Source organism: Vanessa atalanta, chromosome Z, assembly GCF_905147765.1.
Source record: "Vanessa atalanta chromosome Z, ilVanAtal1.2, whole genome shotgun sequence".
In the NCBI taxonomy this organism is placed as follows: Eukaryota; Metazoa; Arthropoda; class Insecta; order Lepidoptera; family Nymphalidae; genus Vanessa; species Vanessa atalanta.
This window is the reverse complement of record NC_061902.1, coordinates 8,216,446-8,244,147: the sequence shown is the minus strand read 5'-3', so window position 1 is coordinate 8,244,147 and position 27,702 is coordinate 8,216,446. Positions and strand designations below refer to the sequence as shown.

The 27,702-nt window shown below is 31.4% G+C and overlaps 1 protein-coding gene across 2 annotated transcripts; it reads left to right on the top strand.

Annotated features, from left to right (window-relative positions):
- The first annotated feature begins 273 nt into the window (after window positions 1-273).
- LOC125075936 (sushi, von Willebrand factor type A, EGF and pentraxin domain-containing protein 1) lies at window positions 274-27,033 on the top strand. 2 transcript variants are annotated; one of them, XM_047687804.1, is made up of 11 exons: window positions 274-394; window positions 10,484-10,672; window positions 17,234-17,446; window positions 19,133-19,565; window positions 20,834-21,042; window positions 21,403-21,579; window positions 21,702-21,881; window positions 22,242-22,421; window positions 23,044-23,405; window positions 23,531-23,721; window positions 25,285-27,033. In XM_047687804.1, the coding sequence occupies exons 1-11, from the start codon at window positions 352-354 to the stop codon at window positions 25,625-25,627; spliced, it is 2,520 nt and encodes an 839-aa protein (XP_047543760.1). In that variant the 5' UTR covers window positions 274-351; the 3' UTR covers window positions 25,628-27,033. The 2 variants fall into 2 exon arrangements, with proteins under 2 accessions (XP_047543760.1, XP_047543759.1); XM_047687803.1 differs by having other exon boundaries at window positions 25,282-27,033.
- The last annotated feature ends 669 nt before the right edge of the window (window positions 27,034-27,702 follow it).

The window sequence follows — 27,702 nt, the reverse complement described above, 5'->3', positions numbered from 1 at the left end:
ACTATCGGTTATAAAAAGGGTTACTTAAAATTACTATGCAAATAGCATCTTCGGTACCCACTAACCCAATAAGCGACCACTACAGAAATCGGCATTCCAAGTCGAAACACGTAAAATGTTCTCTGGAGCTCGAGAAATTTATTCGGCACGCGAAAGCTCCGTGTTTGCGAGTTGCGGTGCGTTGTGTTATGTGTACCTGCGATGCGCCGGCGCACCTGTTGCCACAGCACCGGCTGACGGCAAAGTCAGTAGACCGTCGAAGGCTGTGTATGTTGCACGCGCCATGACCGCGCTTTGTCAAGAAAAACCGTCGTGAGTGTCGTTAAAAAAACTTTTAGTGTGAACATTACCATGGATGTCATTTATTTTAGTGCTATCTTCGCTCTCATGCAAGGTTAGTTTAACAATTGATTTGACGTCGGTTTAATTAAAGTGGGTTAAGAATATCTTGTCGCTTCAGAAGATGGTCCACTTTCAGTTTGCTCTTCTCAAGAGCTATTAATGCCTTTTGACATTTTCGCCTAACGTTTAATAAAATTATTTATTATTAAATATATATACAAATAAAAAAGACTAAATTGTTAATGGCTTTAAACATAGTTGAAATTAGTTTTATCTGACACGTCCCATCAAATGTACTTCATCGACCGGGAACAAAATCCATCTTATGTTCCTAACCATGATGAATGCACATTGCAATTTATGTATCAAATTAAATTTTGCTATTGGGTTATTGGTTGAAGCGTGAAAGTGGCAAATAAACATACAAAGTTACTTTCACATTTAAGAAACTAAGGATTTAATAATAATAAAAAGATAACAATAACTTGAGAGTAGGAACTGTGTTCTCATAAATCTCGTTCTTATAATGCTCACCGTATATTTGTATATTAATCAATAGGAGTTTGGTATCATGTGATACTAAAATTAACGATATATTTTTGAAACATTTGATGAATCTTTAGACGTTAGAATGTTAAATAATACGCATTTTCAATCGATTAAAAGACGCTCAATAGTTTACCAAGTTTTGAACAATGGCTCATAAAATAAATTGTAAACTAAAACAATGCACTAACTTATGATTTTTTGAGACCCAAATATATTTCCTTCAATTTAATATTGTGATTAAACATAGTTACTACTATTGACCGATTTTACAATAGCTAAGTAACTTTTAGCTAGAGACTTCTTTGAAATTTAGAAAAAGTGTAGAAAACTTGTCAATTTTATTTTTCTGATAAAAATTAATAAGTCTGCCCTTCACCACTGCTTTGCATATCACAATAATTGCAAATTATCGAATTATTTAAGAGTATTGACCGAAAACACATACCATTCTCGTACGATAATTATGAGACCCTAAAGAAGCATTCAAAGCATTGTGTTCGTACATACAAAACCCATTCAATAATTTTATTTTTTGTTCTCAATAACTAATGAGATATTACTGCGACGATTGTTTTCAAATATTTTATTACTTATATCGCTAAGATATATCCAATATTTTCAAATTTCAATTAAGTTTAATACTGAATAAAAAAATATCTTAGGAAAGTAAACTTTCTCCGTAACGAATTAATTTAAATATATTTCTTCAAAGTGCAATTATTCTATCCGAATCTCATTGATCGTTCTATGAAATTACTTTAATTAAAAGAAAGCAAATTCCCGTATTTATATAAACACGACCAACAAACTTCAAAACAAAATTGTTAACATAAAACAGATTTGTTAGTCATGCTTTTGAAAGACAGTAAGTGTTGTGAAAATCATTATAACCATAAGTTCAAACATATTGATATAACAATTTTCTCGATTTAATAACTTTTTTGCAATCCCCTCGAACTGCCCGTAAGAGTTAATGCAACATGCACCTTTATCTACGAAGACCATTTGTTTAAAACACCTTTGTAAGAATTATTGGATATAAATATCTGTATTACGATTTTGTCAACTTATATCATTCAGGTAGAATAATAGACGTATCCTACCAATTCACCATATTAAATAAAAATAATACAGTATTTTCATTAAAAAATGTCACTTTACCAGAGGGAATTGTTTATCATATACGGGGTCAGTAGAGTTAGTAATGTTGAGATTGATAAACAATTTTGCTTACTTTATTAAAATGAATCTAAGACCAATCTTCCGTCTTTACGAGAAACTTCATTGCAACCAATTATTTAATATATAATTTAACAAATATTTTTAATCCCCTTCAACTTTTTTGAATCAAGGTTTTTGGACTTGGAAACGTATATGTAATGTCAACGAAATCTAATATCTTAATCATAAAATATACTATCAGAATTATATAAACTTTAATCTTTAGATAGATTGATTGTACAGCACAAACACCCGATACCTTAAAAAAATATTTGACCAACTGTTTCTTTATGTTTTATAACGGAAGTGCTTAACTCCCCCACTTCCGGTTTTCGTTGCCCTATTATAATATTATTCCTCATGAACGACGTTACTCATTAAACATATAAAACATTTATAAATTAAAACACATCGTACGCATTGTCTGTAGTAGTAATAGTTTTTAGGAAATACGACGAGTCCTAGTTTTATAAGAATTGCATTTTATAGAATATACTAAACATTGTATTGCCTATTTATAGCAGAGTAGTTTTTACATAATGTAGTTTACATATAATTTAAAAAATAATGATAATAAAAATACAGCAAATATCTGTCCTATAGAGTTTAATATGTGTTGATCTAATATGTTTTATTGAACGACTACGATGTAGTATCACGCAGCAAATAGATATTATACACTTATTTTTATGAAATTTCCTTTGAATATCATAATAATATTCAACCGAGTTTAAATAAAGTTTATTATTTATTAAACATAACTGAAAATTTTGCTATTCTTTATTTCCAGTGTTATTATATTATTTCATTTCGTTTCATAAAAACACTGATGTATTAGTCGAGGTTTGATTTGTAAAAGGACATAAGAAAAAGGTAATATACCCTCGACATTCATCATCTCTACGCGTTGCTGTGGAATGTCATTTTTTGTGTGGATAATATATAAGGGATATTTGCCGAGTGGCTTCCCGCTTGTCGGTCTTTTTTTATACAAAGACGAGATAGATTAAATTTGTCGATAAAAGAATAACCAAATATTTTGATATTCCAAAAAATAGCCTGAAATGTGCCTATTTATTCTAATAAGCCTTAATTACAATTTTTATCTGAACTTAATATAAATTACAATGTGTACACATTGATGTAATTTTTATTGTTTAAAAAACGAATTCGAATAATATGACCCGAATAGACTTTCACATTATGATAAATCTATCATAACTTTAGGCCGGACATAAGCTATAAAGTATGTTATTATTAGCAGTCATTTATGTCAATGGAGATGAAGAGGATGAATATAATATATAATTGTAATATAATTTTGGCATTTAGTAGAATTATATAGAAATTGTATAGTAAGATTTATGGATCTTTAAAAAGATTACGGATTTTATTTACGAAAAAAATATTGAATTTATTATTTTATTTTTATCACAAAATGAAAGACTCGCTTTAAAATATAAATAAATTGTCGTTTATATCTTATAAATTTGCAATTTGGTTCAATAGTTTTATAATTTGTAAACGCACGAGAAGAAATACGTGGAGCGTGCTATGCGGGCGGATATATTAGCTTGGCGCGAAGCTGATTCCATTATAATATTTGTTTATACGTATCTCATAATATCTTAAGCAGAATAAAAATTACTTGTCGTTTATGACGATCATCAAAAATCTTGTAAATTGATAAGTAAAACAAAAATATTTTATTAGACCTTAAATATATTTTACAACATTTAAAGTAATCAAAATCATCAACTGATACAAAGATCTATACACTAATATTATGAAGAGGTAAGTCTAATTTGTCCTTTTCGGTTTTCATATAAACTACGACTCGGATGAATGTGGACGTTTAAAGTTAAACTTTTTATATGTATATAATACGATAATATTCATTAAAGCCTTTCGTAAACTAATAATTTCGTTATATGTATAATTTTTTTTAAATTTGTAAATTAAAAAAATGTATACAGTATTTCAAATTTCGTAATACAAATAACGATTTTTCTAATCGTTTTATTTAACCACCGTGGTATTCAGTATCATAAATAAGTGTGCAACTTATGAACAAAATTAGGAAAAATAAAAAAAATTATCAAAGTTTCTTCAAAAATATAATAATGACACTTTAATGCCTGTGATTATTACAACTCTGCGAGAAAGTTGGAAAACGACGCTCTGCCATTTATTTTTTATAAGTAGGTATTATAAGAAAAAACCTTGCTCGGATGTTGACAACGCTCTAGCAATTTACTAAATTAATTATTTTGGCTATTTGGATCGCAATCTATACCTTATCCAAAATTATTATTTTTTTGTAATTAGCCCAATACCAAAACTTTCAAACAAATTCTGGCAAAAACTAAAAAAAATTAACTGAATCGGAAACGTCGCGTAAATGTTTATAGAAAAAAAAACTTATATTGTCTATGTTGTATAGAAAAACATAATGTAGTGGATAGATATACGCATGAACAAAACTTATTTAGTGAAAGTAACATTATGAGGTTACATTACGACACAAAAACATGGGTCAAAATGCCGCCAAGGAGGTTATTGTTGGTTATAGCATGACATTATATGCTTTTCATAAAAAGCAATTTCTCATGCTTCTGACTTTTTATGAATTTAAATGTTAACAAATAATACCTTTTTGAGTAGGTACATACTTTATAATATTAAAACAAATTTGCAGTCGATACATTTGTATATTCATAAAATATTCCATAGCAAAAATATTTTTATGCTATACCTTGTACTATGTATGTAATGAAGTTATCTTTACAAATCGCTTCGCAGACGTTTCTTCACATTGCATTCGCCATTTACGCCCGTTTGTTGTTTTCTAAGGGAAGTTGCCTAAGCCTTGTGTGAAGGCCATTGACAGTTTAAAATTGTTCGCCACTTGGATTACAGACGCATTCGATATAAAAGTAACTACTTTAGAGCATAATAGATACTACAATTCAAAGTCGGGTTGATATACAATAATAATAATTAAGGGTTATTTAAAGGTTACCCTTCAATCGTTCCATCAGGTATAAATGCGAGAAGTAAAAGTTTATTCGTCCAGATGCAGCCGGTGAAAGTGTTTCTTAATTTACCGCTTGATGCTAATTTACAAAATATTCGTAACTATGGACAAACTTTAATTTTAAATTGCTCTTTTTTCAATTACGTATTAAATTAATATATATGTAATGTATATACATCCAATAATTTGATTTCACGAATTTTTCTTTTATATATAAGTATGTATATATTATTTTATATGATATTTTGCATTACTTGCATACTTTAATTAAAATTAATTATATGGTACTTTTTTTGTTCGTTACATTTTTATACTTTATTCTACTTTTTACGTTATAAGTTAATAGCGACCTACAGAAGAATACGATAATTTATTCAACGTATAAAAAACCGTAATCTGCCGGAAAGTAGAGCCTGGGGACTTCTTAAGTTCTCCGATTATCTACGAATTTCCTCAAAGTGAATCTGTCGCGTGCCACAATTTACATCACCCGGTGGGTTGGCTGACGACCTGATTATGCGGAAACTAACTGCGTATTGGACGATGTAACGGTACAAGAATGTGGCCGAGCCCGCTATTCGAGATTGTGGAATTTGCTGGCGTTTTAGAAATATAGTACAAACTTCTAACCAGGCTACTTTAGAAAACCTGATGCTTAATAACATAATTTATACTTATAAGTTAATATCTCGCGCCTATTTATTCTTTATATTAGCTTGGTGTTGCTTAGTTTATAAATAAATCGTAATTTATTGTTACTACAGAATATATTTAGGTAAAAAAATATAAATTGAAAAGATTTACTTAGTACGTGTATTGGTTGTTGCTTTTACTACATATCATAAATGATAGTAATGATTCATGGCATAGAAATATTATTTTAACGTAAAACTCTCTATTTAATCTTTCAGACTAAGCCATAACTATTAGTCATATTAGTAACTTTCATCAATTATAGCATAAAGAAACATCTGGCACTCAGCAAAATGCAAAACTGACGCAACTACGGCGCTGAGTCGACGTGATCCGTGAAAGCGCTTTCTCGATGACGCAAAAACGTGTAAACTCACAAACTTAGGCGTTTGATTGTGAAGATACCGTTTGTATGGTATTTTTTCAAGGTTATATCGTTAAGAGAATGTGTTACATAAGTATTCATATCGATCGTTTTATATGGATAAGTACCTACAATATTTGTTTTTAGTCCGAATATTATTTTCAAAATATAAAACTTTATAAGACAAAAAAGTACGCAGGAATCTCCTATTTGAATTAAATGTTTGCGAGCCGTAATAAAAACGTAAACTTAACTTTTTCTAATACTTTAGCCATATAAACTTTATTATATAATTAGAAACAAATACAAATCATGTACTTGTATTTCATATTTTAAGCTAAAAATAAATGTAGGGCTTCGCTCGTTTGGACTGTGGACTTTAGTTTGTGACTATAAGAGTCCAATAACCATAAACCACGCATAAAGCAGCTCAGTAGCGCTTTTTCTTCTGTCCTACAATTACAAACCATTATTTTAGGCTGTACTCTTATTATTCCTTAAATAAAATAAAGAATAACTAGGTATAATACTTTAAAATAAAGTATTTTTTATGGATTTTCTTTATAATATTTTTGTAGAATTATAAAAGTACACGTAATAACACGAACGAGTGTTTCGTGTAATATAATTTAAGAATTTCAACAATGAAGTCAACTTGTTTGTACATAATGCATATCGGGCATTCACCCTTATCTCCGTTTACTTTTAAATACGCCAAGAAGCGGCATTAATATCTTTATTTTATTTAAAAAAAACCTGATTAACATAAATAACGTTATATTATTAAGTGGCCTGACTCTTTATAGATATGAATATTATAACAGATCTCTTAACCTCAAAAACTATACGTAAAAAGTGCGATAAAATCTTGCATCTATGTATGTATAAAAAATAATAGTCGTTTTGTCGAACTGAAAATTAATAAAATTTGCTGGCGTTGTCTATATTATATGTTACTAGTTAGAAATTAATTAAGTCTTTATTATTTGCTAAATAAGTATTACATAGAAAATTAATTAACATGTTATATAACTGCCTGTTAGTTTTCGTAATTAATTGAATTTAAAGTTTATATTTTGCTTTTTAACTAATTCCCATGTGAAATAACACAATGACAGTACCGTAATAGCAGAAACTAGAACTAGCAGCTAAGAATTTAATGATTGCAAATTTATTTCAATTTAGGAACGGCTGCAAAATTAACTCTGCTGGTTATATTCCTGTGAAATGAGGGCCGTGCCGATGGAGGGTCACCACGCTTTCTTAGTCTTAGTAATCGTCGTCTGTCTACTATGAAATAAACGGCTGCGTCTGAGTGCTGTTATTATGATGCTATTTATGTGTCGATTCCGTATAACTAACAGTTTTCTTCTCACAATAAAATATTATAAATCAATAAACTGTTCGTATTTTTTGTTTTCTACTCTGTACTAAAATTTATTTTTACTCTACTCAACGACGCTGTCGAGGATACTTAAAATGCTGCTTAATTTCCTTTAAATTGGTCTAATTATTCAAAACAATTAATACTTTTATTACAATTAGTCTTTTCACACCAAGTCTCATAAGTATTACTAATCAAGTTAGCAAGTGAAAGCTAGTCTTACATCAATGAGTAAAATTCGAGTAGGTACACATTTGAAGAAATATAAGTTGGACTTCTAGAGATCAAGAACGCACGATCATGAATTCCGCATTGTGCTTACTTTCACCGACATTTGCCCCCTGGCCCAGTGGTCCAGCTGACAAGCTTACTTGCATTTTTTATAACAATGACTTTGAAAAATGCAACGACAAAGGTTTAACAGTATTTTCGGTGTTGAAAACATAATAATCTGTATATGTATCTATACGTGAAGAGAACACTGTACCTCTTTTTAAGCGAAGGAGAGGGATTTTTGCCATAGTTAAAGTTATATTAAATAAAATAAAATATTCTAACTTTACAGTATTGATATAATTATATGTTAATTATTTATTAATGGTTTACGGTCACTACCAATGAGATTACCGTTATATCAAATATATATAATATGCATTTTTTGTTTGCATATTTTTAATTTTTATTAGCAATTTTAATATTATAACGATTGAATTTTGACCAATAAGTAAATACTATTTATTAAGTCGTTTTTCGCGTATATACATATATGACCGAGATGTTTATAAAAAATGTGTACGTGTAATGTGTAATTTGCAAACGAAGACATTTATTTAAAAAAAAAAATAACAATTTAAATGTGAGATCTTTAAGTTACTTCTGTTCGTGCTTTCACTTGCTCAGGTTTTCACGGATTAATTTTAATCTGGAAACATTTCGCATTAGTTATGTTTCACGGAAACTCAAGCGTCGATGACGCGTTAAAAATTCGTCATACCATGTTTGACTCACGACTTTCGCCACAAAATTTGGAGACTTCTATTTCTCCAACATGCATTGTTGAATGTCGAATACATTTTAAATATACTAATAGTATATATAATTACAAATTTTATGATACTGGTAAGTAAAATATTTAATTTGATAATATTATTCATTATCAAACTAATAAATAAGTATAATGTAAGTAATATTTCATTATTTTGTCCAAATTGCAGGCTGAATAAATTGAATATATTGTGTATACAATAAACGTTTTATAATGCTTTGAAATTTTACAGTCATCATTACATTACATAATTATTAGTCACTATCGTATCTCAAATCTCTCTCTTGTGCAAAATCTCAAATTAATTATTAATTAAAATAAATAGATGTAGATGAAATTCTTTAACGATGTCATCGTATATCGTCGTTGCGCCTGATAAGGTCGCTATGTGCTTTTTTCTTATTTTTAGATTTTTATGCCGTTTTAATCGTCAAATAATATCGTCCTTGCTGTCTTTTCCTCACAAATAGGAAAACAATGTTTTTTTTTTTTAAATCTATTAAAAAAGGACCCACTTATACCATTCCTTGCAACAGATAACTATAAAAAGTTGTTATATTTTCTTCAATAAAAAATGCCCGTTTTAAATAATATATTAATATAAATAAATAAGAGTAATTTACATAACATAAACAAACAGGATTATGTTTGAAGTATATCTCATGACGATTTAATATATAAGAAAGTTATTAAAATAAGGTCAGCTAGAAGTGCTACAGCGGCTGCGGCACTGAGAACGACTTTGGTGATCACTTGCCACTTTAGTCGTATACCCAGTGTGATCAGCAACTCAGCTACGACGAGCGTCAAGTCACCCGCTCGTCTCCATCTCTTCCAAATCACTCCCGCATTTATCGCCATAAAGACTGCGCCCATGCCGGTCAAGTATGCCTTGTATAAATATAGGTTTTAGGTTAGTAGAGCGAGTGTACAATAATAACTTAACTGAAAAAGAAACCTAAAGAAAATAATTAAAAATACTTCATCTTTCCCTATGTACCTGTAGAGCTATGCTACCGCAATGCTCAGCACCGGCACATAACGCGAGACCAGCGGCTGCAATGGCATAAGTCACCAGTAAACCTCCGGACACAGAATGCTCCCAACGAAATACTCTCATAGACTTCAGATGTAAAGTCAACAAAGATACCATAATCATAAGCGTTATTAACCGCAGGGTTAGTAGTGGAGCACGATTTTCACTTTCTCCTTCATGGTTATCAACTAATCTTGAAATATTGTACATAATACTTCCATTCATTGTATAATATAATAATTGTTTACGGTCATAACGTTATAATTAATTATACCTATATATTTTTCAAAACAATTATATTGACGTACTTAATTGTCAAAGCAATAAAGTTTATTCTGGGTACAGATAATTTATTGCTACTTATACTTACATTAATTCCCAACTTAAATAAGTTTTCCATTAGTTGAATTAGTTAAAAAAAGCGAAATTATTTAGTTGTAATTCTTATTTCTATCCATGTATAAGTTATGTTAATATTTTAGCGAACGAGAAAAATTATCTAATAGAAGCTGTTGCTAAATTTTAAACACAACTTGTAAAACCGATCACATCCAATTTAAGTGCGCTAAAATCATCAATCTTTATTTATTTCTTATGTGAAAATAATCTTTACGCAAACGTTATATAATAATAGTAATAATTTTTTATGTCATATAACTGAATACATTCGTCAAATTGTCGTTTGATTGTTTTTTATATTATTCGATTTTACATATAAATCGTGTCGTACTATACTTGATATAAGATTTTTTTACATATTCTTACGATACAATAATATTGTAAAATAATTAATAATTATTTTCTATCCACAGGCTACGTTGCTGCCTCATGTCGTTTTCCCGGCGCACCGGCGCATTCGAGAGTAACATTCTCCGATGAAAACCTGACAGAGGGGACAGTGGCCACGTATGCATGCGAGCGAGGATTTGAGCTCCTCGGTCCATCTAGAAGACTCTGCGACACAAATGGAAAATGGACACCTGACGGAATACCTTTTTGTGGTGAGTGATGCACGATTTAAATTAAATACTTACAAAAAATATACGAGCATTTATCGTACTATAGGGTTGCTTCGTGCAGACAGGAATATCTACTAGAAAACATCAAAAGTCTTGTGTTCCGGGTTGAAGGGCGATTGAAGCGTCTGTGTAATCATTGAACAGGCATAAGGTCATAACATCTTATTCACATGACATTGGCTCATTGACGATCTATAGGTGAATATTTTCACAGTGACGGTGTTTAGTAGTGACTGATAATAAGCACTTATCACCACGTGGTCCGTATGCCAAAAAATCTATGCACTATTATTGATTGTGTAACAATATAGTTAACAACATGTATCATGAATATAATATATTTAAGGTATCCGAAGTCAGGGTTAATAAAAAATCTTCGATTAATAATAATCGATTAACTAAATGCTTTTTAAAAAACAGAAGCCAATGGCATAAAGTTAGCATACAATGTATTAGCAAATTCGAATTCCATTATGAAACAATAGGAAAGTATTGAAAAATACCTTTTTTATTTATACTATAAAATCCCATAGATTGCCATTGATCTATGTTAGTATATAAATTAAATTACAAAAAAAACATGAAATACGCTAAGCAGTAGATATTAACAAATTAGTACGAATATTCAAAGCTACATTTTTATCACTCATTACTGAGGTATTACGAGAAGCTCCATAATAACAACGCGCTTGCTCCGCGATTTCCGCACGAAGACGCCATTTCTGCTGACCCACTTTTACTTTCTTCGTCGAGAAATCACTTCACATGAGTCGTGAATGGAGTCGAAAAAGCGGAAGATTCATTGTAGATCACTCCCACGGCTCTCTCTGTTCGGAAAAGTTGCTCTTAGACGGACGCCCTTTGTAACGAACGCTATGCTTATTGTACTTGCGTTAAATAGGTCAAGTTAAATGTTAGTCGTTGCGGTAAATATGTGTCTTCATTAACTGAATCTTATTTTTGTATTCGCTTATTAAATTAGATAATTAAGTAAAATTTTTATCTATTATTTAAATATGTTGTACACTTCAGTTCGTTCATTTGCGAACGGAAGTGTACAATAGAATAGAGCTAGAATTTATTTATGAATTTATCCTCTCATACCCCGTGGAAATCGCTTAGTACTAATTGAAACTTAATTTATTTATACGAATTACGCCTCGCAGTTTCAGTACTTGAAGTTTTTTTTTATGCAAGCCTGTTTTGTAAACCCGAGCGTAATTGCTTACCGTTTTCCTGAATGGCGTTCAGGGTTACTACTCGGATCCGTAGCGATATAGCCCACGTAACTCCCCAAATTTTTTTTTTTTTAATAATCATGGTAGTTCCTGTTATTACTTCGTTCAACTATATATGTACATTCCTCCAGTTTTATGATATAAACTAAATGTGCGCCCTGTGGCTTATATTATATTTAGACGTAAATATATGAAGCTTAATAATTATTAATATACCTTTTTCCAAAATCTTATTTTAGTATTATATCACCATATCATGATATTAATCATAAACTATAAGTAACGCATAAAGATGTATCATGACATATTTTTAAATAGACAATTTAAAAGTTAGCTTGGATAAAAATTATCTTTGATTGGATTGTAAGTTTATTTTATTATTATTGCAAGAATTACGTGTTCTTTACTGTTACGTGTGTATAATATATACATAACTACTAATCAAGTGGAATAGAGGTAGGAATTAAATGTAATGTGTGGTTTAGAATTATTGGCACTATAATAGTAGCGTTATTATATTAGCACGCTCTCGGTCGCACCACACACTACACCGACTATCGACATAATGAAGTCTCAGGTTTTTTGCATTCAACAGATGTACACTGTACAGGTAGCACTTGCGGCCATTGTCCGACTTCTTGACCCATATACGAGTATAAAACTAGTTCCGACGACGCAAGTCGATGCCCGCTTGTTTCTATTCACAGATCTCATGTTGTGATAGGCTCGTTTACAATTTTTAATTGAAGTAGTAGAGAAAGTTTTTTATTTTATATATATTATAAACAATAAAGACAATTAATCAAAAAAATACTATCGTGGTATTTATTTTTTATTGTTACGATATTAATATGTTTTTGTCAAGTGCTCTAGTCTCTTAATAAGTTATCTGATGTAAGCGATATAAGTAGTGTTAGTTAATGTTACATAATACTATGACTGTCGCAACTTTGGCTACTAAATGTTAAAATTTAAGTTCGTACGTTTACAGCGAGACACTTTGACTAATCTCGAAACGTAAATAATCGTCCTTATCTATATCTGCCAAGAATTTTGATACTTTGTACGGGTCTATTCAATGACATTGTAAAATGAAGTTATACCACCTCTTATAACAAAAAAAATGCCATAACCCTTTCTTGGTCATAATCTTAATTAATAACAATCGATACTTTTTACGAATATCTCGAATTAACTTACATAGGTATATTAGATAGGTATATAGGTAACCGCTCATTTATAAGAATGCTAGAATAGTCCAGTCATTACATACATTCGGAAATGCAAATGAACTGAGAAGGCTGACTTTTGGATATATTGTCTCTCACAAGATATCCAAACTTTTCCAAAGATGGCGGCCAACGCACATAGGAAATCGAGGTCGACAATTTCAAGTTAAGCTTTTCTAAGACCTTCCAAAACTCAGCTTTCTTCTTTTTATTCATTTGCATTTCTCGGCCTATTTTTTGTATATAATGACTGGACTAAGAAGCAATCTTGGCTAAAACGGAACGGACAAGTCTGAAATGTTTGTGTACTTAAAATTGAGTAATAGTAAAATTAAAAATATTTATTCTGGAAGGGTTGCAATTGGATGAGCACTACACACTTCTTAAAATGTAAAATAATAATGTGTTTCAAACAAGCGCTCATTTATACATTTTTTAATTTATAAATAAATGCCATATCTCTTTTCTTTTTCTACGCCTGTCAGATGCGCCTTAATTTGTTTCAAGGGTGGTTCCGTAATTTACTTTTATAAGATATCCTCAGAAATACTTTGGGACAGTGTAGTTGGTCAGATGCAAGTATTTGTTAAGTCTGTGCATTGTTACTCAATTCTAGTGGAATAAAAGTATCTTAAGCGAAGTTAACTTTACCTTAACAGTCATTGATGTTTAAGTAACTCAAGAGGTCAGAATGTAATCAAGAATGTTGAAGGTGTAAGATTTAATCGGAAGCTTCGTAGATATAGATACGTATTGAGTTTCGATGACGCAGCGTGCTAGGTCGTTCTGTCACCGTTAAGCATCTGACACACTTATATACTCGCCGTTATATATATAGGGGTTACACCTACGCATTTCTTATACCATTTCGAATATACAATCTGATTTTACTGTGACCTGATGTAAATTTTCATATTTCTTATGAACATGATTAAAGTTTTTTTTTATTGACACAATTGAAAACTTGATTGTTAATATCATAATTGTTTTTTCTTGACAGCCCTGTTACTCAGGTTCTCAGACAAATTTGTTTAATATAAAGTCAATACCAAGTAATTGAACTTATTTTACGAGTATCTATGGCAAAGGTAAACAAATGATTAAAATAGTTAGCAGTTGAATTATATTTGAACCAAAAACCTCTCTGAAATAGGTACTCTAAATATAATATACAAATTTCATCTCAAAATACGTAACGTTTCTACCAAGAAGCGCATTCAATTTTTTTTATAGATATATTATTGTATTAACAAGTAATGAAAAAGATTTCATCATTTTTCGGGGTGTGTTTTCACTTTTCAGCCTAAATTATTTAGATCCTTTTTAGAGTTTTGTCCTGTTTTTATTTAAATGAGGTCATTTGTTTTTTGTACATTAAGAGTTCATGTTTGCCATTTTGTCTACGAATGCTGGTCTTCATGTCGCAACCCTTTTAACATAACTTTTCTCTCTATAGGATAGATTACAATTAAGTGTATTATCATCGTTTGATGTAAAACATGAAATAGTAAGAAGTACTGACTCTGTTAACTTCATTTAATATATTTTGCAGCAAAATTTTAATGACATGAGAAACAGCTATACAGCTCAAAGAGATATTCATACATAGATATTCATATTAATTCAAAATTAGGTTGAAATCCGTCTATTTTACAGTTGATAACAAGAATTTTTGTCCAACAATTCATCGAAATGTTCTACTTAAAGATTTTAAAAAATAAAAATTATGATAGACGTGTAAAAAATTTTTTCTTAAAAATTAATACCTATTGAATATTTTATAATTAAGTCTTTTACTTCAAGTTTATATCTACTTGCAATAGATTTAAAAATAACTCAAAATTCACTCAAATAAATTTGGTGTGTATTTCAAATAAATCTAAAAATGAAGTACTTATTCAAAATATGATAATTATTTTTTGTTATCATTTCATCGTTTAGTGACAATGATAATTATTTAACGGTACTGGCAGTTACAAGCAATGAACTCGAACTTGTAATAAAGCCTATAGCGATATGTCGATAATTGCATGCAAATTTAGATGTCACGGTCAGCGGGCTAACGGCACTCTCTAAGGCGGCACTGGTCTCGACATGAGCTATACAACCTACACGTGTAGTAAGACCATTACAACTAGGTAGTTATTTGATATTTGTACACATCTTAATCATAGCCAGACTCGCTATTAATAGAGATGACCAGCTCTAAATTAAAATTAACCACTATTAAATTTAAATGATGTGTAATAAATAATACTGCAGACCGTTTAAGGAGTAACGGCTTTTAATACGTAAAAGAGGAGGAGGGAAGAAGAATTGCAAGTGGCACAGTAGTCACATAATTCACAGTTGTTCAGATAATATGTATTTCCTGCCTCACTAGTTCTAAGTGACGTTGACTTTTTTTATTTTTGCTAGAAATATATAACTTATTAAAGCCCTTAAAACTTAGAACTACCAATTCAAAGGCAAGATTTGCATTTTGAGGAAAGACAAAACTAAGGCTGGTGTTTTGATTGGCCGAAAAACAAGGTAAATACAGGCTAATGAAAAAATTTCACGAATACTTAACACCCATTAAAACAGATGTAACCTTAAGCCCTAAAGCATGTATTCAAGGCTTTCTTGGAAATAAAAATCTTATGATTACAAAGAGCTATCCTTGATAAGCACAAACTCATGGATTAAAATATATAACTTGAAGACACATGTTACATGTTTTCTTGGACGAATTTAAAGATAACTTGGGGGATTCAGGGGAGTGACAGGAATTATTTCATCAAGAAGTGATGGACTTAAAAAAAAAAGTTTTCAAGAACATATATTGTTCTTGAAAACTTTTTATACGTACACGATGCATTCAGGGGATAATTCCGAAATGTCTGTACTTGTCCAGAAAAATATTCATTTTCAACGCTCGTTTTTTTTTATATATATTTATTTTATATTATATATAAATCAAAGCAAAAAATATTCGAGATAGCTCCGCTATCTACTCTGCTGAGCTTTAATTCTCTTCCGTGGTCGGCTATGATGTAGCAGAACCATCTTGGCAAATTTTTACCTCATATTTATTTTAAATAACGAAATTCTTATAATATCTTAATCTGAGTCAAGAAATAATTAAAAGAACGATTATTTTGCATTACTGTAAATTCACAAGTATAAAAAATCTATCGTATTTGGAGTTAGACACTAAAATTACTGATAGAGAAATCATGTTAGATTTGTGTAATTTGATGAATATAAAATAATGGTTCACGGCTCAGTTGTCCATATGATACGGAGCTTGACCTGGCTCAATAGATACAGGTGTCAATATAACAGAGAAGCGTGCGAGCAACCGCGACCGCGTTCCTACTTAGTAACTTGTCGCGTCGCGAACGCACCTTTACATGTAGAGCGTGACAGATGTGACTTCCAGTACTCGGATTTATTTCACTTTACCCAAGATCTGTTCAGCGACATCGGATAAACTGTTTTAGTATGACATCATTTTAAACGATTTATTAGTTGCTTAGTTTCTTCTTCGTCGTAACATCTTAGTTAATATCACCATAAATAATATATATAATAAATAATACATATATATATATATAAAAGATCTTAACATAATATTAAATATAATTCTGACTACGTAAACTTCAAAACTTGCGTATTTAAATCGTGCATACAAAATATATATAATACCTACCTTGCTATTTGACCCTTCGAGGGGGTGGCTTCAAACCCATTAAAACTCAGAAAGGAAAGACTGCGTGATCGTTATAGCGCATGCCGTTCTGTACTCCGTTCATGATTTGGCGGTGCTCTCCTCGAGGATTAGAAAATCAGCTAAGTAATTTAGAAGTTATAGGATCCACTCCACGTTATGTTTGGCGTCCTAGACTGTATGTGAATATTCACTGTGTCAACTTTATAAGCACTGAATTTTCATTCGTCTAGTTCAGTATAAAAAGGTCGCTTACTTGTGGAAAGTGAAGAATGAATGGATTAACGGTTTATTTTTATATGCAACCTACCACATAATTTTTAGGTTTTATAATATAATCTTATGAATAAATATTTTTTTACAGTTCTCAACGTTGCAGCCGGTAAGGCTCCAATGCAAATATCCACTGAGGAGGGTGGAGTACCTCAGAGAGCATTAGATGGGAGTACATCTGCTGCATTCAACGCTGAAACATGCACCCTCACAAAATCTGAGAGAGTTCCATGGTGGTACGTCAATCTTCTCGAGCCTTATATGGTGCAACTCGTGAGGTTGGACTTTGGGAAGCCATGCTGTGGTAAGTAATATTTTAATACTGCAGTGTTATCAAGCTCAATAGTCTAATTATGTTATGTACAATTTTTTTATTAACATAATCTATGAAAATGACCATAGTATACAGTTATGGTAACGACTTAAGATTAAAAAAAATGTTATTATATTTTAAGCGTTCGAAGCGGAATGGTAGTGAGGTTAAATAAGTCGTTTATATCTGCTACAGCTTATAAGCGTAATGCGTCTCGTTTCAATAAGCGCGATGTTGTCTGCGTGTTCACCAAGATCGGTATAACTGGCTCGACCCACATGTTCACCGAAGCTCAAATACACTCAGAAGCGTTAACTTAGTAATTAAATCTCCACGCATTGACCATTTTCCATATGATGCGATAGTATACGCAATATCATGAATAACTGAAATTTCTAAAACAATGAGTTTATCTCGTGTAGCATAATCGTCACATACGCACAAAAATATTGTACCAACATTTATTTTGAACTAAGTATCTGGTTATATGTAAGTAAGTCTCAAATGGAAACGCGGTACGACTTTACAGCTTTCCACAATAATTTAATCTAAACATTGAGGTCTCCGCAATTGTTATTATTTTAATAATATTGAATTATGAACTGTTTTGCGGACAAGCCTCAGTAACTGCAAATAATTGCATTTCAGTGAAAGTTACGAGACAAACAAATACAGGCGTAATGAAAGTACCGCCATGTGAATGTCATAAACGTTCCGTAAAGTTTCTCACTGTTATTATAAATCGTTTCTAATGCGTCTAAATGTTGTAATTTTATATGAGAATTATGAAATATATAATACTAATTCAAAAAGAATAAAAACTTTTTTTTTATTTAAGTGAATTTTACATAGCAACTTACCTATTAAATAGTCTTTACAACTTTCCATCAAGCATGAACAAAATAAAAGATTTACAAGATGATGATTTTTTTTATTATGTAATTATAAAACAATTTATTAGTTGCTTATTTTCTTCTTCGTCGTAACATCTTAGTTAATATCACCATAAATAATATATAATACATATATATAAAAGATCTTAACATAATATTAAATATAATTCTGACTAGGTTAACTTAAAAACTTAAACTTAAAACAGTAGGTAAGTATCGAGCCCAGATCTCTACCAGACAGTAGCAACACTTCTTTTTCAACTCTTTACGCCTCATACACTCATACACTCAAATTGCAGAATCTAAACAGCGAACTAATTAGGAGAAACGGTTAAAATAATTAAGTCATATTTTTATAAGAAATAATATACGTGACAAATAAATTAAATTAAAAAAAATCTAGAAATAAAAATGTCTAGATCCTAAATGTGTACGTTTATGAGATAAGAGATAACTGAATCACGCTAAAAACACACAAATATATTTTTTTTAACATTCCACTAAATCCTATAGTGGTACGCTATCCCTTAATATCCTTTAATGCTATCTGATTTTATTAAAATAATCTATAATTCATTAAGATTAATATAACAAAATCAAATGTTATGTATTTAATAAGATTAATATTGTTATAAGAATATATGCATTGTACACACTTTTTGGAATTTATATGATAAATATTTTAATACGCCTGGATTAAAGTCAAGTTTAATTAAACTTGTCCATACATTTTTTAGCTCCAAGTGGTATGTTATTTTAATTAGTTCTTTTTATGTTCTTTCAGGTGTAAATAAACCAGCGGTAGTGGTAGTCAGAGTTGGTAACAATCGACCAGATCTTGGAACGAATCCAGTGTGTAACCGTTTCACTGGATTTCTAGAGGAAGGACAGCCACTTTTTCTACCGTGCAATCCTCCCATGCCAGGTGCTTTTGTCAGCGTTCATTTGGAATCCTCTAGCCCCAGTCAACTCTCAATTTGCGAAGCATTTGTTTACACGGATCAAGCATTGCCGATAGAAAGATGTCCACAATTTCGTGACCAGCCACCTGGAAGCACAGCTACTTACAATGGCAAATGCTATATTTTCTACGATCGTCAACCAGCCAATTTTAGAGATTCCCTCGCATTCTGTCGATCACGGGGTGGAACATTAGTGGACGAAAGTAATCCGGCGCTACAGGGTTTTATCAGCTGGGAACTTTGGAGAAGACATCGGTAAGTTACTTCATTGTAATAATAATAATTAAGCTATGCGAAATTTGCAATTATAAATAATAATATTTATAAGATATATGTATTTGTAGATTGACTCCTATTTTTAATAAGCCCAAGTACTATTTGAAAATTTTAAATATAATTTTGATGACAAATTGCTTACTGCGTTGATGCGAATTTGATGTGAACTTCATACGGAAGAGTCAATCTTAACTGCGAAAATTGTCCCAAGCTTTGCGTAATCGTGATGATGATTGATAGCTAACCGAGAAATGAAGCAAGATCGTGTTTGTGTACATTCGTGTTTCAACAGTAATGTATGAAAATAGCGACAAAATTTCATGCTCACGCATAATTCAAGCGTGACACATGACACGTCCAGCTTAGTATTGTAGACTAATAATTGCGTCGTGATATATCGTCTGTCGTGATACTAACTCTGAAATAGCGATTTTTGACACAAGAAATATATGTACATATACATATAAGGCGTGCCATATTTCTTGTTAAACATAACTCGAAATATATATAAGAAAAATGTTTTAATATTTTATGAAAGATATTTAAAAAAAAAAAACAATTTGGTAATCGACGAAGAAGAACTTGAGTTATAGACCGAAAAAATTCAGATATATGGAGTCGTATACGTTCCTTTAACATTTCATTACTGAGATTCATTGTGATACAGTTATCAAGAAAAAATCAGCGCACATGTTCCTATTAGTTGAATGATCCATTACAGATCCGCTACGCGAAGCAGAGCGAGGTGATTTGAGTCAATTTCTGGTCCCGTCTTCTATATGACTGTTACGTCTTAGGCCGTTAGCGTGATTGGAAACTTTACAACGGGATTTTTCGTATAGTTTACTTATCTAACGAAATTGATGTGTGACATTCCTAACAATAGATATTCATATAAAAATTATTTAGGGAAACGACAATACATCTTACTATTTTATCTCCAGTCGTCAAAATTTATTTTTTATAGATCTCATAAGCTAGTACTAGTACTCCAAAATGAAAAATGTTTTGCTGTGATATTTATTGACTTATTGTCATGTATTACAATTGAAATTTTTGGTGTTTTAAATTAATTTTATGAAGAATTTTTATTCAGTATTATTATGATAGAGCTTGCTAAGATCTTTGACACAGAAAATGTAAATTTACAATAATTATTATTTTAAGGAAATATATTATTTCTTTTTATTATGATTATTGAAAATGAATCTGAAAATGTATACTTACATGAAAAATATGGTTGGTAGGAGCGATAGCAGCAGTCAGTACTGGATGGGAGCGGTCCGCGACCCACAAGACCCAAACAATTGGAAGTGGGTGAATGGTAATGATGTGACAGTCTCCTTCTGGAATGCTCCGGGTGGCAGCGAAGGTTGTGCTAGGTTCGACGGCAGCAAAGGTTGGCTATGGGCTGACACTGAATGCCAATCGAGATTGAACTATATTTGCCAACACCGTAAGTTCATTTTACATATTTGCGAAGCGAATTTTATGCGATGCGATTTGGCTTTGCTGTTGTTTTATATTGTATACATTGCGAATTTGTGTTTACTAGTACATGTATAAAATTACACATCATGGTATATATATAACATTGAAATAAAGAATTTACTCTGATTCGGTTACAGGTAAACGTAGTAGTTGATAAGTTAAACATAATAAATTTACTTTCACTGCATATAAACACGACAAGACACACAGTCTCTTTCTTATAAGTGGAGTTTATTTATGAACGTTTACAAGAGAAAAATCCAGATTTTAATACATGCATTTTTTTAAAAGAAATGTAAAATCATTCAAAACTTATTGCTTTCAGAGCCCAAAGCATGTGGTAGACCAGAACAACCTCCAAATTCCACTATGACAACGGAGAGTTTTGAAGTAGGAGCCACGGTTGAATATGCCTGCGACGAAGGCCATTTGCTCGTCGGCCCGACTGTGAGAACATGCTTAGACACCGGCTTCTATGATGAATTTCCACCCGTTTGCAAAAGTAAGAGAAAATATACTTACTTTGACTTAAAATTTTGTTCGCTTTGTTCCACCAGCTAAAAGTAATAAGTTTAGATGACAAGAGTGGAAGATAGATTTAACCTGCATATTTGGATTTTACAGGAATAGAATGCGGGTTCCCTGCAGATATAGCTCATGGTGCCTACGAGCTGATTAATGGTTCTGTATCATACCTATCACATGTGCAGTACGCATGCGAATCTGGATACGAGATGGTGGGCCGGTCTCGCCTCGTATGTGATATTGACGAAAGATGGAACGGTCCACCGCCACATTGTGATGGTAAGCTTTACATATTATCATCATCAGATTAACAATTCTAAAATCAATGCTCTCAAATTTTTATTCAACTGCATTGAAAAACAGTATTGATAAATTGAATCCACTAAATGAAACAAATCATTAAGACTATAAACAATAGTACTACACTTTCAATATCGATTTGAAAAAAAATTATGTCAAAAAACTTTTCTTGAATACCAAGGTTAGTATGAATAAGATTAAAAAATATTTATTTGAATATTCGAGAAAAAGGAACTATTGTGTTACAAATAAATTAACAAAAAAAAAATCATAATATTATCCAGTACGTTCGTTGTTGGTGAAACAAATTTATATAGTATTAATTTTAATAATTTGCAGTCGTACAATGCGAAGACGCGCCACAGATCCAAAATGGCCAAGTTTCGGTTTCAAACAATGCCTCAGTATTTGGCGCCATCGCAGAGTACACTTGTTTAAAGGGATATAAATTACATGGGACGCGTAGAATAAGTTGCCTTGCTACTGGCTCTTGGGACAAACCTGCACCACATTGTAACCGTAAGTTATTTTATAAATATTTTAACCAAGATAGAACTAAGCAAAGTAGTGGTTTATATTTGTTTCCTGGTTCAGGAAATAGTTACCAAAAGTGCGACTAAAACCTGCCTCAAATTCGGTTTCTGACAAATTATTTATTCATCTCTTTTTTTTTAAATCTGGATTCAAGTAGATACACAAAAGATTTAAGATAAATTCTTAGAAAATATTCGATTTCAAGCTTTTTAATAGAGAGATAGCTCACAGTACTAATTATAATGTTTAAAAATGGATAAAAAGTAACGATAACTGTAGTTAATTTGATTGTCACAAAGTACCTACTAATCCTTATTTCAATAAATACGTATTAATTTTAAGCATTTTGATGGAGATAAATATTTACAAGTGTATTCAGGCGTATAAATAGATCGGTTGCTGAAATATTTGTATTCCGTCGATTAAAAGCTTTCACGGGATATAATCCTTATGTACCCGAAGAAAGTTGGTTCGGGCAGCTAGTTTTAAATATACCAAAACACAGTGATAATATTGAATTCTTCTTATTATAAGAAAAAATAATATGAATTTCAGTAAACATTGAATCTGATTTATTGAAAGATTTAACTTTTATTTTTTTTATTAGCTGAAGAGCGTATGACTACCTCAACGACTACGACAACTACTACAACCACTAGCACGCTGCCACCGTCGAATCCACCTCCGACTCCGACTACACTATCACCGACAACTGCACCCGTACCAACAACTCCTCGTTTGGTGTTACCTACTAGACCTAGAACACAACGTCCGCTATCTTCTCCGAACCCTTTCGTAACGCCCGAGCCTACGCGAAGACTTCGACCGAGAATTACGACAACGGAGCGTACGACAACGAAAGCATATGAAAAATCTCCACCACGAAAAGTTACAGTTGCTGATTCTCAGGACTCGCCTACGAGTCATGTTCCTCATATAATTGTAGCCAGTCATCCGAGAGAAAACCAGGTACAGTAACAGTGTTATTTGATCGAAAAATGATAAATATTAAATATAACTAACTTATTACAACATTTAATCATAAAAAATAGCTATCGTTTATGGTTTTTAAAGGTTTTAACTATTTTTTATAGATTTTCGGCAATGGCAATAATATCAGAGCCGAACAGACACCACGTGTGAATGTACCGCTTCCAGTAGACGGTGACCGAAGGGAGACACTTGGGGCCAGACTTAACATTGGCGCAGTCGTGGCCTTAGCAGCATTTGGAGCATTGGTGTTTCTTATCGCTATTATTACAACAATTGTCATCTTAGTTAAAAGGTGAGAGAATATAAAAACTATACTATGCTTTCAGTGTGTAGCGGAAAAATCAAGATGTGATAATGTAAATTTTAAATTTCAGGCATGTTATATTGTAGCCAGTCGCAAGGTATGAAAGTACCTTAAAATATAAATGCTCTAAATTCGCGATATCCAAAAGTTCCATACCACAACATCTATACAATTTACCTAACAATATTGAAAGATATTCAGTTAATCGCGAAATGGATCTCGAACGATCTTGATGTGGTTGCCTTTTGTTTTACGCATATACCTATGTACCTATATCACGAATTACAATTGTAAAACTTATTTCTCAATCACGTCAATAATAATAATAATCGGTTGTAAGTGTGACAAGAATAGAATAATAGTAAATATTGACAATGACCATTAGCGGAGATCGCAAGCGAGAAAAGGCGCCGGTTCGTGAACTCCCATCTCGGTGGTATACGTTGCTGGCTCTCCCGTTTCCGGACCAGCAGGTCGGGAGACGCGAATTTGCCCGCGCTCATCGGCACACACACCGCGCGGGCCATTTCTCCAACCCTTTATAGCCAGTGCGTTTATATTTTAAGGTACCGCACGCGGTTGACATGGTGGCTGAAATCAAATATTATAAACATATTATAATATTAAATCCCGTATTTTTCAAACAAAGGAAAGATTAGATAAGCATTTAAACTTATCTACAACTATTATTGTTTAAGTTATACTGTCCTTACTATATGTTAGAAAGATATAATCGATTAAAAATATTTTGGAAAAATATTAAAAAATATAATACCAGTTTACAGCATATTAAATATGTGACATTTGGAACTAGGTTTGTTTTAAAATTCATACGATGAACAGCCACCGTGTCGTTCCGTATCGCACGAAGCACGATGCACCAGAAACAAAAAAAATATTGTTTTGAAAGCCACGGCTTCTGCTACAAAATTGAACTGGCTGTTTCTTGAAGCACTGATTCCGTTGCCCTGTATTTAAATTTGCCAGTTTTGCACTCGACCACAAAGATTAGCACGCTTTTCAAGAGGAATAATATTGTTAAAAAATACAAAAATAAGATTGTCTTAATGATTAATTGAGATAATCGTAACGCACTTCTATTGCTTACAATCACCGACAAGCGTAGCACTACAAGATATTATAACCTGGAAAATATCTGCCCTTCGAACACTCCCAATAATAATTATTATTGATCGTAACAAATTCGCAAAATAATTAGAACACACAGTATATAGAACAAATAATGTATCGTACGTACACTCGTTGACTGTGCAAGATGATTACGAACATAATTACATTTTAATGTATTGTTTAAATTGATAATTTATAATCATGATTTGGTGACTATTGTGTACTGTATTGTTTTATAAATTAAATCTTCCCAATAAGGAAGTAATGAAAATACTAATGTTTCTTATGACCTAATTAATCGCAATGTAAATTAAGATATCAATTCCAATTACATTTTTAAATTAACACTGATTTAACGCATCTCTTTTTGAGTACAATGAAATAAACAAGTAAAAATACAAATATTTGAAATGTCAGCAGGAAACACAACGACGGTAAACGATACAGGCATCATGTATCCCCCGACTGCAATACTGTCGCCTCACTGGATTCGTCGTCTTCGGAATCGCGAAGCGGCCTTAACAGATACTATAGGCAGGCTTGGGAGGAGCTCCACGAGGCCACCGGAGCCAAACATGGTCATAGAAGACATGAGAGAGAAGCTCCCAAAGATGGCTCTGAATTGGTCGTCTCCGATGTCTATCCAGCACCACACAATAGGGACAAAAGGAGACATCACCATCATCATCATCACCGCGAACCAAGACACCCTGATTGGCAACCGTCGCACCGTCCCCACCACAACCACAAACCTAGATATTAAGATATTACATTAGTAACTCGTGTTGATATCTGAATAACGGCGTCAGCAATTAAGTACTTCCCAGTTCATTATTTAAATAAATTATATATTTTCATCTTGATAAAATCATACTGATAAGGCCGCCAGGATTGTAACGAGTAGATCTAGATAACCCAAATATTTTTACTCAGCATACATCAGAACTTTATTAATGTCCTCACTTCTTCATATATTTATTCTAAATATTTAATAACACCCATTTTAATATATTAAGATTCTGATGTATTTTTTAATTAGGCTATATCTTGTTGACCTATTTACCGGTAATTTTTATTATTTTTTTCGTACAAAAATACGGGATGTATCGTATGAATTCACAAAAGCTTAAATACTCAAAAATTATGTATTGCACTTCATGCCACAAATAATTATAATTTCATTTCTGGATCACTACTTTTAATAGTTAACTTTTTTTACACGTTTTTATTTAACTTGCAATGTTTGTTTGTTTCGATCAAATCTTGCAAGCTAAATTAGAACCACGTATCCTTATCCTACGGATCTGAAATTTTATATGTTGACTCAGTACCGACGGCAATTTGTGTTAAACATGACCTGATTTTACACCAAGGATTGGTTTCAGATACAGGATGGGTTTTTACTATTAATTTATTCAAAACTATGAAACTCGTACTCGTACATACTCGTACATCTGACTCGTGGTGATAGTATTATGTTTTTATCTGATTAGAAAAAACTTTCTTGCTTTAAGTATGATTACCTTGATCTTTTCTTATGTACAATGTTATAATGTTATACTGTTTTACCTGTAAGTTAACCGCATAGGCATTAAACGGTTATGAGTATGCAATGTAAATATAATTTTAAGACTAGATTGAAGTTAATCATTGATCAACGCTCTAACTTTCTTATTTAAATAATTAATATGATATTTTGACTTTTTTTATTTTGCATATTCTTTTTACGTAGTTTTACATAAACTTGCGTTTTTTTTAAATGTAAAACAACAGGCGTAATATTTTATAGGTATACAATAATAAAACAAGCTTTTCACTAACGTTACGGTAAATAAAATAAAGCAGAGAACTGGACTTCAAATTCTGCGTAATATAAAATATTAATATTCTTGTAAAAAAAAACAACATGAATATATAGCAGAGTATTCTTGTAGATAACGAAAAAGCTTTTACTGTTGTAAATTTATCGTCAACATTTAGGATATTGTTTGTATTGTATGTATAAGAAAGCAAAATTAATTTTAATTTCTGAGAGGTACAAAATAATCAATAAATATACCTACTTATGACATTTTCATTATTTAGCGAGTACAATTTATGCTTTCGATTAAAAAAAATTAAATCGAGTTTATATATGTGCCATTAAACAGGCAAACCTACGTACCTATAAGGAACTACGATCATGTCTAACTAATATTCAAAATTAAAAATAGTTCTATGTATGTAAATAGTTGTAACAAAATTGAAATAAAAATTTCAACCATATAATTAAGTTATGTTATAAATATGCATTAAATATTTAATGTGAAAAATATAGTATTAAAGTCGAAGTGAATGTGGCTTTTATTTGTGGAAATATAAATAAAGTTTTGTGATAAATATATTGCAGTTTATATCGCGGGCATGCCTTGTAATGAAACTACACCTGATATAGTACTTTTTATTAGTTTTTTTGTCTATGCATACAAATAAGGAGGTACATTGCTTTGTGTGGAACGATGCATTGGCCTTATCTACATTTTAAACTAAGCTTTACTGACAACCACAGTGACAGTCATGTTAAGGACGACAATATAAAGCGCACAAATAATTAAAAATATATGTGTGGTCTTACATTAACAAAAATAGTTAAACTATAACAACTTAGAAGGGAAAATTTTTAAATATTAGTTAAATAAATTTCACTTTAGAAAGCCCAAAAAATGTTATGATCTTATTAAAACATAGTTGAGGACAAGTTTGTTTAAGTCTATGATTTACAACCTTAGCAAAACGAAACAGTACACAATTTATTATAATATATATGTAATTAATATTTATTATAATAAACTTAAGGTA

What these genes read in the sequence shown, in the direction of transcription:
- LOC125075936 (XM_047687803.1), top strand. Translation starts at nt 352, where the DNA reads ATGGATGTCATTTATTTTAGTGCTATCTTCGCTCTCATGCAAG. An exon ending in TATCTTCGCTCTCATGCAAG is followed by an intron (nt 395 to 10,483) that starts GTTAGTTTAACA and finishes TTCTATCCACAG; the next exon opens with GCTACGTTGCTGCCTCATGT. An exon ending in TCCACCGCCACATTGTGATG is followed by an intron (nt 21,882 to 22,241) that starts GTAAGCTTTACA and finishes AATAATTTGCAG; the next exon opens with TCGTACAATGCGAAGACGCG.